Source organism: Chiloscyllium punctatum, chromosome 32 (assembly GCF_047496795.1).
Source record: "Chiloscyllium punctatum isolate Juve2018m chromosome 32, sChiPun1.3, whole genome shotgun sequence".
NCBI classification, from domain to species: domain Eukaryota; kingdom Metazoa; phylum Chordata; class Chondrichthyes; order Orectolobiformes; family Hemiscylliidae; genus Chiloscyllium; species Chiloscyllium punctatum.
The window spans coordinates 55,643,347-55,657,787 of NC_092770.1; the positions used below are offsets into that span (position 1 = coordinate 55,643,347).

The window sequence follows — 14,441 nt, forward strand, 5'->3', positions numbered from 1 at the left end:
TAGCTGTATGCTACTAGTAATTGAACTCTTGGATGAACATTTCCCATCAACCACCACTGTCTTCTTTCAGCTCGCCAACTTCTGATCCAAACCACTAAATCACCCTCAATCTCATGCCTCTATTTTGTGCAGTAGCCTACCATGGGGAACTTTATCAAACGCCTTACTGAAATAATTATAATTATAGCAAAGCGCATAGATTAAACCAGTAAAAGTTCAAAATTAAGGCAAAGCCAATTAATTAAGTTGATGAGTGATTTAGTAAAGATGCTAGTGGAAGCTAAGTCTGTGTCAGAGCAGTGGGAAGCGCTTGAAGGGAGAATCAAGAAATTTGGAGTTAACATGAAGAGAAAAGGTAGAAAGGTCAAATCTAGTATCCTGAGTGTGCAAGTTAAATTAGGCAAAAGAGGCAAGCTAATAATTGAGAAAACTGAAAGGAGTATAGAAACTGCAGGGGTAAAATCGAAAAGGGAAATTTTTTAAAAAGGCATGGAAGAACATTGGCAAGTAAAAGCAAAGATAACGCAAAGATGTTCAGAGTGAGAGAATAACTAAGAAATGAGTGGGGCCCATTAAAGACCAAAAACAAGTCACTTATTTAGAGCCAGATGATGTGGGTACGCTCCTTAATAAATAATTTGCATTCCTCATCACAGAAGAGAGGATGATATGGATATTGTGGTTAAGGATGCAATAAATGTAGAGAGGAAGTATTCGTGTATTTAGCAACCTTGAAAATAGATAAATCACCTAGCTTGGTGAAATGTACTCCAGACTATTAAAAGAAGCAAGGGAGGAAGTAGTGGAATGTCTGGCCATCATTTTCCAGTTGTTGCTGAATACAGGTACAACGTCAATGGAGTTGAGGACTGTTAATGTACCTTTGTTTAAAGAGGGCTCAAAGGCTAAACAAAATTATTCATTGGCAGGCAATCAGTCTAACCTCAGCAATGGACAAATTATTGGTGCCAATTCCGCGAAACAGAATAACTGTCAATTTTAAATACACGGATTAAGGAGGTTCAGTATTATGGGATAAAGTTGACTAATTTGATTGAATTTTTTTTGATGAAATAATAGAAAATTGATGATGTCTATATGTGTCTTCGTAAAGTTTCATCAAAGTTCCACGTGGCAGACTGTTTTTAAAATGTATCCATGGGATCCAGTGGGATGCAGTAGGCTGGATACAATGTCGGAGCATATTACTGCAGAATGCTGGAGATCTTTGTGTCAGGCAGCATCAATGGAGAGACAGCAAGCTAATATTTCGAGTCTACGTGACAAGCTGGATACAATATTGGCTCAGTGGCAGGAAATAAAGAACGATGGATGATGGGTATTTTTCTGACTGAAAGGCTGTTTACATTGGACTTCCACAGGGCTCAGAACCTGGTCCTTGTTTTTGTGTTCTATCTCAATGATTTTGGTGCAAATATAAGGCACGTCATCAAAGAGTTTGCTTATGACACAAAAATGGGCAAGGTGGTTGATAGTAAGGCAGATTGGTGTATATTGCAAAAAGCTATTTTAGTGAACTGGTCAGGTAGGCAGAAAACTGAAAGAACTGAATTTCGCCTCGAGAAACATGAGGTGATGCAAGGGAATGCACTTTAAATTGGAGGATACTGAGAGTGTGCAGTGCAAGTGAGGACTTTGCAGTGAATGTCAACATATACCCTGAAGGTAGCAGAATAGGTCAATATGATGATTAAAGTGGTAGAAGGGCTCCTTTATTAGCCATGGAACTGAATATAAGAGCTGGGACTGAATAATTCATTAGACCACAACTTGAATATCTGTGCAATCTGGTCACATCGTTACAAAAAGGATGTAACTACAGGAATGAGGACATTTACAAGGAAGTTGCCAGGACTGGAAACGTGTAAATAATAGAAACGATTGGATGAGCTGCCATTATTTGTCTTGAGGTAGGACTGGCTAATGGGAAATTTGTTTGAAAAGTTGAAAGTTGTAAGGGGCTGTGATCAGATGGATGGGAATGGTCTATTTCCCTTATCAGAGAAATCAGTGGCGAGGGGCAGAGATTTGAAGTGATCGGAAATATTTCCCGATGTATCATTATAAGTAATGATAAGGCTGAGTAATTCAGCGTCCTGAGTTAATGCTTTGGGAATGTAGGCTGAAATTCTAGTTGATAAATTTGAAATCCAACAATAAATCTGGAATTAAAAACTAAGCTTAGTAATGACAACAGCCATGATTGATTATAAAAATTGGTCTGGTTCACCAATGTCCTTCAGGGAAGTAAATCCTTAGCTGGTTTGCCTTGTGTAATTCCAGATCCACAGAAATATAGTTGATCTTAACTGCTCCTTAAGATGGCTTGGCAAGTCACTCAGTTGAAATGCAACAAATGCTGATCTGTCCACATCCCAGTAAAGAATGTAGAAAAGGAAAAGTGTTGTTTCTTAAGTTGTATGTTTGGGTCAGGATTCTCTGGGATATTTCTTAACTTGCTGCCTTTCTTTGTATCCAACAGAATCTTGTCTCTATCTTGTAGTCCGAGTGGTGCATCATTTGTTTGCTCCTCAGCTGCTCCAAGCACCAAACTGGGGACAGTGGTTGAAACAGGAGATAAGGGAGTTAACCTGGTTCCAGGTGATCTCCTCTTATGGGACACCAAAACAATGAAGCAGCAGGTAAAGTACCAGGCACTGCCCACTTTGGAGAAATGGTGATGCACTGGGTTATGCCGCTGGCCTGAAGTATTTACAGACATGTAAAGGTAAATTCTGATCAATATATCACACTTCTGTGGTGTGTGTGTGAGAAAGAGAGAGACCTGTTTATCCTGATAGCATGTGAGAAAGAGAAATTGATGTATCCTGACAGGATGGCACAGTGACTCAATGGTTAGCACTGCTGCCTCACAGCGCCAGGGACCCAGGTTTGATTCCTACCTTGGGCGACTGTCTGTGTGGAGTTTGCACATTCTCCCCGTGTCTGCGTGGGTTTGCTCCGGGTTCCTCCCAGAATCCAAAAGATGTGCAAGTCAGGTGAATTGGCCATGTTAAATTGCCCATAGTTCTAGGTGCATTCATCAGGGGTAAATATGGGGTAGGGGAACGGATCTGGGTGGGCTACTCTTTGGAGGTTCGGTGTGAAATTGTTGAGCCGAAGGGCCTGTTTCCACTGTAGGGAATCTAATCTAATCTCACAGCAAGTGAGAGAGATCTGCATGTTGTGACAACGTGTGCAAGAGAGAGTGATCTGTGTATCCTGACAACATGTTTGTGAGGCAGACTGATCTGTGTATCCTGACAGGGTATGTGAAAGAGAGTGATCTGTGTATCCTGACAGCGTGTTAGTGAGTGAGAGTGGTCTGTGTATCACAGCAGCATGTTTGTGAGGGAGATCTCTATATCCTGGCAGTGTGTGAGAGAGAAAGGGAGATAGATCTGTTTGTCCTGACAGCGTGCGTGTAAGACAGAGAGAGAGACATTTGAAAATCCTGATAACGTATATGAATGAAAAAGGAAGATCTGTATCTCCTGACAGCCTGTGTGTGCACAAGAGAGATCTGTATATCCTGTGTGTGTGTGTGTGTGTGAGAGAGAGAGAGAGAGAGTGAGTGAGTGTGTGAGAGACAGAGATCTGTGTATCTTGTTAGCCTGTGTGTGAGGGAGACCGCTCTGTCATTGCAGTGTGTGGTGGTTGATAGGAAATGTTCGTCCTGGAGTTCAGTTACTAGTGGTGTACTGCAAGGATCTGGGGCCACTGCTGTTTGTATTTTTTATAAATAATTGAGATGAAGGCGAGGAAGGATGGGTTAGTAATTACGCGGATGACACTAAGGTTGGTGGAGCTGTGGATAGTGATGCAGATTAGAGACAGACACTGACAAGCTGCAGAGTTGGTCTGCAAGGCCTGTACTGCACTGTTATGTTCTGTGTGTCTGTGTGTGTGTGTGAGAGAGAGAGAAAGAGACAGAGATCTCTGTATCCTGACAGCCTATGTGTGTGTGAGAGAGAAAGAAAGATCTATATATGCTGACAGCATGTGTGTGTGTGTGAGAGAGAGAGAGAGAGAGAGAGAGAGAGCGCTAGATCTATTTGTCCTGACAGCGTGTGTGTGTAAGAGAGAGAGATCTATATATCCTGAAAGTGTGTGTGTGTGAGAGAGATCTGGATATCCTGACAGCATGAGAGAGAGAGATCTGTATGTTATGACAACATGTGTGAGTGAGAGTTATGTGTACATTCTGACAGCACATGTGTGAGAGAGATTATATATCCTGACAACATGTATGTGAGAAAGATTGTGCGTGTGTATGTGTGTTTGTGTGTGTATATGAGAGAGAGAGAAATCTGTAAACTCTGAAAGCATATGAGAGAGTCAGACATCTGTATATTCTGATAGTGTGTGTGTGTGTGAGAGAGACAGAGAAAGCGCAAGAGATTTGTATAAGCTGACAGTGTGAGTACGTGCATGAGGTCTATATATCCTGACAGACTTTGTATGTGTGTGAGAGAGAGAGATCTATATATCTTGATCCCATGCGTGTGAGAGGGAAGCATCTGTATACCCTGACAGCATATGAGAGAAAGTGATCTGTATGTCCTGAAGTATGTGAGTGAGTGAGATAGAGACGTGTATTTCCTGACTCTGTGTGTGTGTGTGTGTGTGTGTGTGTGTGTGTGTGTGTGTATGACAGAGAGAGCGAGAGACAGAGTGATCTGTATATCCCCTCAGCATGTGTGTGAGAGAGAGAATTCTGAATATCCTGACTCTGTGTGTCTGAGGAAGATCGTGTCTCCTAATAGTGTGTGTGAGAGGGAGAGGGAGCTCTGTATATCCTGATAGCGTGTGAATGTGAAAGTGAGACCTGTATATCATCACAGCATGTGTGAGAGAGTGAAACATCTATATATCCTGATAGCATGTGTGTGAGAGTGAGAAAGAGATCTACACGTCATGACAGCTTATGAGAGAAAGTGGCCACACTGGATCTAGTGCTTGGTAATGAACCAGGCCAGGTGTTTGATTTAGTGGTAGGTGAGCACCTCACCTATTCGGTAGGTGACCATAATTCAGTTATGTTTAGTTTAGTGATGGAAAGGGTTAGGCACATGCCACAGGGCAAGATTTATAGATGGGGGGATGACAATATAATGTGATTAGGCGAGACTTAGGATGCATAGAATGGGGTAGCAAAATGCAGGGGGTGGGGACAGTCGAAATGTGGAGCTGGTTTAAGGAACAGATATTGCGTGACTTTGTCCCTGTCAGGCAGGGAGGAAGTGATAAGGTAAGGGAACCGTGGTTTACTAAAGAAATTACATCTCTTGTTAAGCAGAAGAAGGAGGCTTAAGTGACGTTGAGACGAAGTGGTTCAGATGAGGCGATGGAGAGTTACAGATTAGCTAGGAAGGATTTAAAGAGAGAGTTAAGAAGGACAAGGAGAGGACATGAGCAGTCTTTAGCAGGTAGAATAAAGGACAACCCTAAAGCTTTCTATAGGGATGTGAGGAATAAAAGAATGACTAGGGTAGGAATAGGGCCAGTCAAAGACAGAAGCAAAATTGTGTGTGGACCCTGTGGAGGTGCTAAATGAACATTTCTCATCTGTTTTCACTCAGGAGAAGGAGAATATTGTAGAGGAGAAAATGAGATCTGAGATATTAGACTAGAAAGGATTGAGGTTAGTAAGGAAGAGGTGTTATCAACTCGAGGAGTGAAAGTAGGCAAGTCCCCTGGGCCTGAATGGGATTTATCGGAGGATTCTCTGGGATGCAGGGGAGGAGCTGTTGGAGCCTTTGGCCTTTATCTTTGAGTCGTCATTGTCTACAGGTTTAGTACCAAAGCACTGGAGAATTACAAATGTTGTGCCCTTGTTCAAGAAGGGCAGTAGAGATGACCTAGGTAATTATAGACCAGTGAGCCTTACATCTGTTGTAGGAAAAGTTTTGGAAAGGATTATAAGAGATAAGATTTATAATCATCTAGCAAGCAACAATTTGATTGCAGATAGTCAACATGGTTTTGTTATGGGCAGGTCATATCTCTCAAACCTCATTGAGTTTTTTGAGAAGGTGACCATGCATATGGATGAGGGTAGGGCAGTTGATGTGGTATACATGGACTTTAGTAAAGCCTTTGATAAGGTTCCATATGGTAGGCTGTTGGAGAAAATGTAGAGGCATGGGATTGAGGGTGATTAAACAGTTTGGCTGAGGAACTGGCTTTCTGTAAGAAGGCAGTGAGTGGTGGTTAATGGAAAATATTCAGCCTGGAGTCCAGTTACTAGTGGTGTGCCACAAGGATCTGTTTTGGGACCACTGCTGTTTGTCATTTTTATGAATAACTTAGACGCAGGCATAGATGGGTTAGTAAGCTTGCCGATGACACTAAAGTTGGTGGAGTAGTGGACAGTATGCAAGAATGTTGAAGGGGTACTTGGATAAATTGCAGAATTGGGCTGAGAGGTGGCAAATGGAGTTCAATGCAGCTAAATGTGAGGTGATTCACCTTTGGGAAGAATAACAGGAAGGCAGAATACTGGGTCAATGAAAAGATTCTTGGTAGTGTGGATGTGCAGAGGGATCTTGGTGTCCATGTACATAGATCCCTGAAAGTTGCCACCCAAGTGGATAGCGCTGTTGAGAAAGCATACAGTGTGTTATTTCATTGGTAGAGGGATTGAGTTCTGGAGCCATGATGTCATGCTGTTACTGCGGCCAAACTTGGAATATTGTATACAGTTCTGGTCACCCCATTGCAGGAAGGATGTGGAAGCATTGGAAAAGGTGCAGAGGAAATTTGCCAGGATGTTGCCTGGTCTAGAGCGAAGGTCTTATGAGGAAAGGCTGACTGACTTGGATCTGTTCTCATTGGAGAGAAGAAGGTTAAGAGGGGATTTGATCGAGGCATACAAGATGATGAGAGGATTAGATAGGGTAATCTGTGAGAGTCTTTTTCCTAAGATGATGATGTCTGCTTGTATGAGGGGGCATTACTGCAAATTGAGGGCTGATAGACTTGAGACAGACGTCAGAGAGTGGTCAGGGCTTGGAATGCCCTGCCTGCCAATGTAGTTAACTGAGATACATTAGGGACATTTAAACAAGCATTGGATAAGTGTATAGATGATGATGGGATAGTGTTGGGTGGTGTGCTTAGATGAGTTCACAGGTTGGCACAACATCGACGGCCGAAGAGCCTGTTCTGCTCTGTATTAGAACATAGAACATAGAACATTACAGCGCAGTACAGGCCATTCGGCCCTCGATGTTGCGCCGATCAAAGCCCACCTAACCTACACTAACCCACTATCCTCCATATACCTATCCAATGCCCGCTTAAATACCCATAAAGAGGGAGAGTCCACTACTGCTACTGGCAGGGCATTCCATGAACTTACGACTCGCTGAGTGAAGAACCTACCCCTAACATCAGTCCTATATCTACCCCCCTTAATTTAAAGCTATGCCCCCTTGTAATAGCTGACTCCATTGTTCTATGTTTTATGACAGTGTGAGAGACAGAGAGATCTGTATATGCTGACAGTGTGTGTGTCTATGATAGAGAGAGAGATTTGTACACCCTGACAATGTGTGTGTGTGTGTGTGAGAGAGAGAGATCTGTGTATCCTGACAGGGTGAGAGAGAGAGATCTGCATATCCTGATAGTGTAAGAGAGAGAGAACTTATGTCTGACAGTGTGAGAGAGAGAGAGAGATCTGTATATCCTGACAGTGAGAGAGAGAAAAAAATCTGTTTATCCTGACAGTGTGTGAGAGAGAGATCTGTATATGCTGACAGTTTGTGTGAGAGAGAGAGATAGATTCTGTATATCCTGACAGAGAGAGAGATCTGTATATCCTGATAGTGAGAGAGAGAGAGAGAGAGATCTCATACCTTGACATTGTGAGAGAGATCTCACATCTTGACATTGTGAGGGAGATCTGTATATCCTGACTGTGTGTGAGAGAGAGGGGGAGATCTGTATACCCTGACACTGTGAGAGAGGGAGCGATCTGTATATCCTGACAGTGAGAGAGAGGGAGCGATCTATATATCCTAACAGTGTGTGTAAGAGAGAGAGCTCTGTATATCCTGATGGTGTGAGAGAGAGAGATCTGCATATCCTGATAGTGAGAGAGAGAGAGATCTGTATATCCTGGCAGTGTGAGAGTGAGAGAGATCTGTATATCCAGACAGTGTGTGTGTGAGAGAAAGAGAAAAATCTATATATCCTGACAGTGTCAGAGGGAGAGAGAGAGTGAGATCTGTGTATCCTGACAGTGTGAGAGAGAGAAATGTCTATATCCTGATAGTGTGTGAGAGAGAGAGAGATAGGTATATCCGGAGAGTGTGAGAGAGAGAGATCTGTATATCCTGACACCGAGAGAGAGAAAGTTCTTATATCTTGACATTGTAAGAGAGAGAGAGATCTGTATATCCAGACAGTGTGAGAGTGTGAGAGATCTGTATATCCTGCCAGTGAGAGGGAGAGAGATCTGTATATCCTGACAGAGAGAGAAAGCGATCTGTATATCCTGACAGAAAGAGAGGGAGAGAATCTGTATATCCTGACAGAGAGAGAGAGAGAATCTGTATATCCTGACCTAGAGAGCGATCTGTATATCCTGACCTAGAGAGCGATCTGTATATCCTGACCTAGAGAGCGATCTGTATATCCTGACCTAGAGAGCGATCTGTATATCCTGACCTAGAGAGCGATCTGTATATCCTGACCTAGAGAGCGATCTGTATATCCTGACCTAGAGAGCGATCTGTATATCCTGACCTAGAGAGCGATATCTGGATATCCTGACAGTGAGAGAGAGATATCTGGATTTCCTGACAGTGAGAGAGAGATCTGTATTTCCTGACAGTGTGAGAGAGAGAGAGAGACCTGTATATCCTGACAGAGAGAGAGAGAGAGAGAGAGAGTGTTCTGGATATCCTGGCAGAGAGAGAGATATCTGGATATCCTGACAGTGAGAGAGAGAGATCTATATTTCCTGACCGAGAGAGAGGGGGAGAATCTGTACATCCTGACAGAGAGAGAGACCGAGACCTATATATCTCTGACAGAGAGAGAGAGAGATCTATATATCCTGTCAGAAGGAGTGGGAGAGAATCTATATATCCAGAGAGAGAGAGAATCTGTATATCCTGACAGTGCGAATCTGTATATCCTGACAGAGAGAGAGAGAGAGAGAGAGAGAGATCTGTTTTTCCTGACAGTGAGAGAGAGAGGGAGAATCTGTATATCCTGACAGAGAGAGAAATCTGTATATCCCGACAGAAGGAGTGGGAGAGAATATCCTGTATATCCTGAGAGAGAGAATATGTATTTGACATATGAATATGAATATGACAGTGTGTGTGAGAGAGAGATCTGTATCTCCTGACAGTGAGAGAGGGATCTGTATTACTTCTTACACATGAAAGAAGTGAAACTATCACTGTATTCTAACAGATGAAAGGCTTAACAGACAATCAGTTTTTCAATGTATAATTTCAGTTACATCACACTGCAAATTTTTGCTATAAATTCTGTGTTACAATCGAGCCCTCCACAATCACCTGATGAAGGAGCGTCGCTCTGAAAGCTAGTGTGCTTCCAATTAAAGCTGTTGGACTATAACCTGGTGTTGTGTGATTTTTAACTATATCCAGATAGTGTGAGAGAGAATCTGTAACAGAGAGAGAGAGAGAGTGTATCTGTATATCCTGACAAAAGAGGGAGAGAGAGAGAATCTGTTTATCCTGACACAGAGAGAGAGAGAGACCTAATGTCCTGACAGTGTGAGAGAGACAGAGATCTCTATGTCCTGACAGTGTGAGAGAGAAATCTGTATATCCTGATAGTGAGAGAGTGAGCGAGAGAGAGATCTGTATAACCTGACAGTGAGGGAGAGAAATCTGTATATCCTGACAATGTGTGTGAAAGAAAAAGAGAAAAATCTGTACTTCCTGACAGAGAAAGAGAGGGGGAGAGAGAGATCTGTATGTCCTGACAAAAAGAGAGGGAGAGAATCTGTATATCCTGACAGGGAGAGAATGTGTACATCCTGACAGAGAGAGAGAGGGAGATCTGGATATCCTGACAGTGAGAGAGAGAGGAATCTGTATATCCTGATCGTGAGAGAGAGTGAGAGATCTGTATATCCTGACAGTGTGAGAGAGAGAGAAAGACCTGTATATCCTGACAGAGAGAGAAAGATCTGTATTTCCTGACACAGAGAGAGAGAGAATCTGTATAACCTGACAAGGAGAGAGAGAATCTGTATAACCTGACAGGGAGAGAATGAGAAAGAGAGAGAGAGGAATCCATATATCCTGATTGTAAGAGAGAGCGAGAGAGAGAGAGATCTTCTATCCTGACGTTGTGAGAGAGAGAGATCTGTATATCCTGACAGTGAGAGAGAGAGCGAGATCTGTATATCCTGACATTGTGAGAGACAAATCTTATACCCTGACATTAAGAGAGAGAGATCTGTATATCCTGACGTTGTGAGCGAGATATCTGTATATCCTGACAGTGAGAGAGAGAGTGATATGTATATCCGGATAGTATGTGAGAGAGATCTGATATCCTGACGGTGTGCGTGTGAGAGCGAGAGAGAGAGAGATCTGTATATCCAGACAATATGTATGTGAGAAAAAGAGAAATATCTGTATATCCTGACAGAGAGAGAGAGATCTGCATATCCTGACAGTGTGAGAGAGAGAGGTACGTATATCTTAATAATGTAGGAGAGAGAGAAATATGTATATCTGGATAGTGAGAGAGAGAAAGAAAGAGATCTGTATATCCTGTCATTGTGAGAGAGAGAGATCTGTATATCCTGACAATGTGTATGTGAGAGAAAGAGAAAAATCTGTATGTCCTGACAGAGAGAGAGATCTGTATGTACTCACTGTGTGTGAGAGAGAGACATCTGTATATCCTGACAGTTGCGAGAGAGAGATTGGTATATACTGACAGAAGAATCTGTATAACCTGACGGAGAGAGAGAGAGATCTGTGTATTCTGACAGAGAAAGAGAGAGAGAGAGATCTTATATCCTGATAGTGAGAGAGAGATCTGTATATCCTGACAGAAAGAGAGAGGTCTTATATCCTGACATTGTGAAAGAGAGAGAGATCTGTAAATCCTGACAGTGAGAGAGAGAGGGAGTGATCTGTATATCCTGACACAGAGTGTGAGAGAGAGACAGATATGTATATCCTGACATTGTGAGAGAGAGAGATCTTGCATCCTGACATTGTGAGCGAGAGAGATCGGTATATTCTGATAGTGTGAGAGTGAGCGAGATCTGTATATCCTGACAGAGAGAGAGTGATCTGTATATACTGACTGTGTGAGAGAGGGAGAATCTGTTTATCCTGATAGAGAGAGAGAGAGATCTGTATATCCTGACAGAGAGAGAGAGAGAGAGAGAGAGCGCGCGAATCTGTACATCCTGACAGAGAGGGAGAGAGAGAGAGAATCTGTATAACCTGACAGTGTGAGAGAGAGAGAGATCTGTATATCCTGACAGAGAGTGAGAGAGATCTTGTATCCTGACATTGTAAGAGAGAGAGAGGTATGTATATCCTGACAGAGAGAGAGAGAGTCTCTTTATCCTGACAGAGAGAGAGTGAGAATCTGTATAACCTGACAGGAAGAGAATGTGTGCATCCTGACAGAGAGTGAGAGAGAGAGATCTGTATATCCTTACTGTGTGTAAGAGAGGGAGAGATCTGGATATCCTGATCGTGAGAGAGGAAGGTCAGTATATCTTGACACAGAGAGAGAGAGAGATCTGTATATCCTGATAGTGAGTGAGAGAGAGATCTGCATATCATCACTGTGTGTGTGAGAGAGATCTGCATATCCTGACAGTGTGTGTGAGAGAGAGAGAGATCTGCATATCCTGACAGTGTCTGAGGGAGTGAGAGAGAGATCCGTATATCCTGACAGTGTGAGAGAGCGATTGAGATCTGTATATCCTGACAGAGAGGGAGAGAGCGAATCTGTATAACCGGACAGGGAGAAAATGTGTACATCCTGACAGTGAGAGAGAGAGGTCTGTATATCCTGACAGTGAGAGAGAAAGGAATCTGTATATCCTGATTATGAGAGAGAGATCTGTATATCCTGACAGAGATAGAGATCTGTGTATCCTTACTGTGTGTGAGAGAGAGAGCAATATACCTGTATATCCTGACAGTGAGAGAGAGAGAGGAATCTGTATATCCTGATCGTAAGAGAGAGAGATCTTATATCCTGACATTGTGAGAGAGAGAAATCTTCTATCCTGACATTGTGAGAGAGAGAGATCTATATGTCCTGACAGTGTGACAGAGATGGAGAGATCTGTATTCTGGACAGTGTGAGAGAGAGAGAGATCTGTATATCCTGACAGTGAGAGAGAGAGTGATATGTATAACCGGATAGTGTGAGAGAGAGAGAGATCTGATATCCTGACGGTGTGTGTCTGAGAGCGAGAGATCTATCTTTCCTGAGAGAGGGAGATCTGTATATCCTGACAATGTGTGTGTGTGTGAGAGAAAGAAAAATCTGTATATCCTGACAGAGAGAGAGATCTGTATGTACTCACTGTGTGTGTGAGAGAGAGATCTGTATATCCTGACAGTTGAGATAGAGAGATCGGTATATCCTGACAGAGAAGAATCTGTATAACCTGACAGGGAGAGAGAGAGAGAGATCTGTATATTCTGACAGAGAGAGAGAGATCTTATATCCTGATATTGAGAGAGTGAGAAAGCTTATATCCTGACATTGAGAGAGAGAGAGATCTGTGTCTCCTGACAGTGTGAGAGAGAGGGAGTGATCTGTATATCCTGACATTGTGAGCGAGAGAGATCTGTCTATCCTGACAATGTGTGTGTGTGAGAGAAAAAGAAAAATCTGTATATCCTGACAGAGAGAGAGTGATCTGTATATACTGACTGTGTGTGTGTGTGTGTGTCTGTGTGTGAGAGAGAGAGAGATCGAGATCTGTATATCCTGACAACGTGTATGTGAGAGAAAAAGAAAAAATCTATATATCCCGACAGAGAGAATATGATCTGTATATCCTGACAGAAAGAGAGAGAGATCTTGTATCCTGGACATTGTAAGAGAGAGAGAGAGATATGTATATCCTGACAGTGAGAGAGAGAGAGCGATCTGCATATCCTGACAGAGAGTGAGAGATCTGTATATCCTGACATGGAGAGAGAGATTTGTATAACCTGACACAGAGAGAGAGAGAGAGAGAACTTGTATCCTGACCGAGAGTGAGAGAGAGAGATCTGTATATCCTGACATTGTGTGAGAGAGAGAGAGAGAGAGAGAGAGAGAGAGATCTTGTATCCTGACATTGTGAGAGAGAGAGATCTGTATATTCTGATAGTGTGAGAGTGAGAGAGATCTGTATATCCTGACAATGTGTGTGGGAGAGAAAGAGAAAAATCTGTATATACTGACTGTGTGAGAGAGAGAGAATCTGTTTATCCTGACAGAGAGAGAATCTGTATAACCTGATAGGGAGAGAGAGAGATCTGAATAACCTGACAGAGAGAGAGATCTGTATATCCTGACAGAGCGAGAGAGAGAGAATCTGTACATCCTGATAGAGAGGGAGAGAGCGAGAATCTGTATAACCTGACAGTGTGAGAGAGAGATTTGTATATCCTGACAGTGTGAGAGAGATCTGTATATCCTGACAATGTGTGTGTGGGATAAAGAGAAAAATCTGTATACCCTGACAGAGAGAGTGTGATCTGTATATCCTGACAGAAAGAGAGAGAGATCTTGTATCCTGACATTGTAAGAGAGAGAGAGAGAGATCTGCATATCCTGACAGTGAGAGTGATAGAGGGAGGGAAATCTGCATATTATCAGTGTGTGTGAGAGAGATCTGCATATCCCGACAGAAAGAGAGGGAGAGAATCTGTTTATCCTGAGAGAGAAAGAAAGAGAGAGATCTGTGTCTCCTGACAGTGTGAGAGGGAGGGAGAGATCTGTATATCCTGACAGTGAGGGAGAGAGGTCTCATATCCTGACATTGTGAGAGGGAGAGATTTTATATCCTGACATTGTGAGAGAGAGAGAGAGATTTGTATATCCTGACTGTGTGTGAGAGAAAGAGAGAGATCTGCATATCCTGACAGTGTCTGAGGGAGTGAGAGAGAGATCTGTGTATCCTGACAGTGTGAGAGAGAGAGTTATGTATATCTGGATAGTGAGAGAGAGTATCTGTATATCCTGACAGAGAGAATGTGTACATCCTGTCAGAGAGAGAGAGAGAGAGAGAGATCTGTATATCCTTACTGTGAGAGAAAGAGAGAGATAAAGGGAGATCTGGATATCCTGACAGTGAGAGAGAGGAACCTGTATATCCTGACATTGTGAGAGAGAGAGAGATCTGTATATTCTGACAATGTGTGTGTGAGACAAAGAGAAAAATCTGTATA

At 42.7% G+C, this 14,441-nt stretch overlaps 1 protein-coding gene across 2 annotated transcripts in view; it reads left to right on the forward strand.

The window, feature by feature from the left end:
- The window catches only part of wdr91 (WD repeat domain 91), a 130,212-nt gene that overhangs the window by 57,304 nt on the left and 58,467 nt on the right, over positions 1-14,441 (forward strand). For both annotated transcript variants that reach the window (XM_072552426.1, XM_072552427.1), the window contains exon 12: positions 2,504-2,663. In XM_072552426.1, coding sequence (XP_072408527.1) covers positions 2,504-2,663 — 160 coding nt within the window. The remainder of the gene's footprint in view (positions 1-2,503; positions 2,664-14,441) is intronic.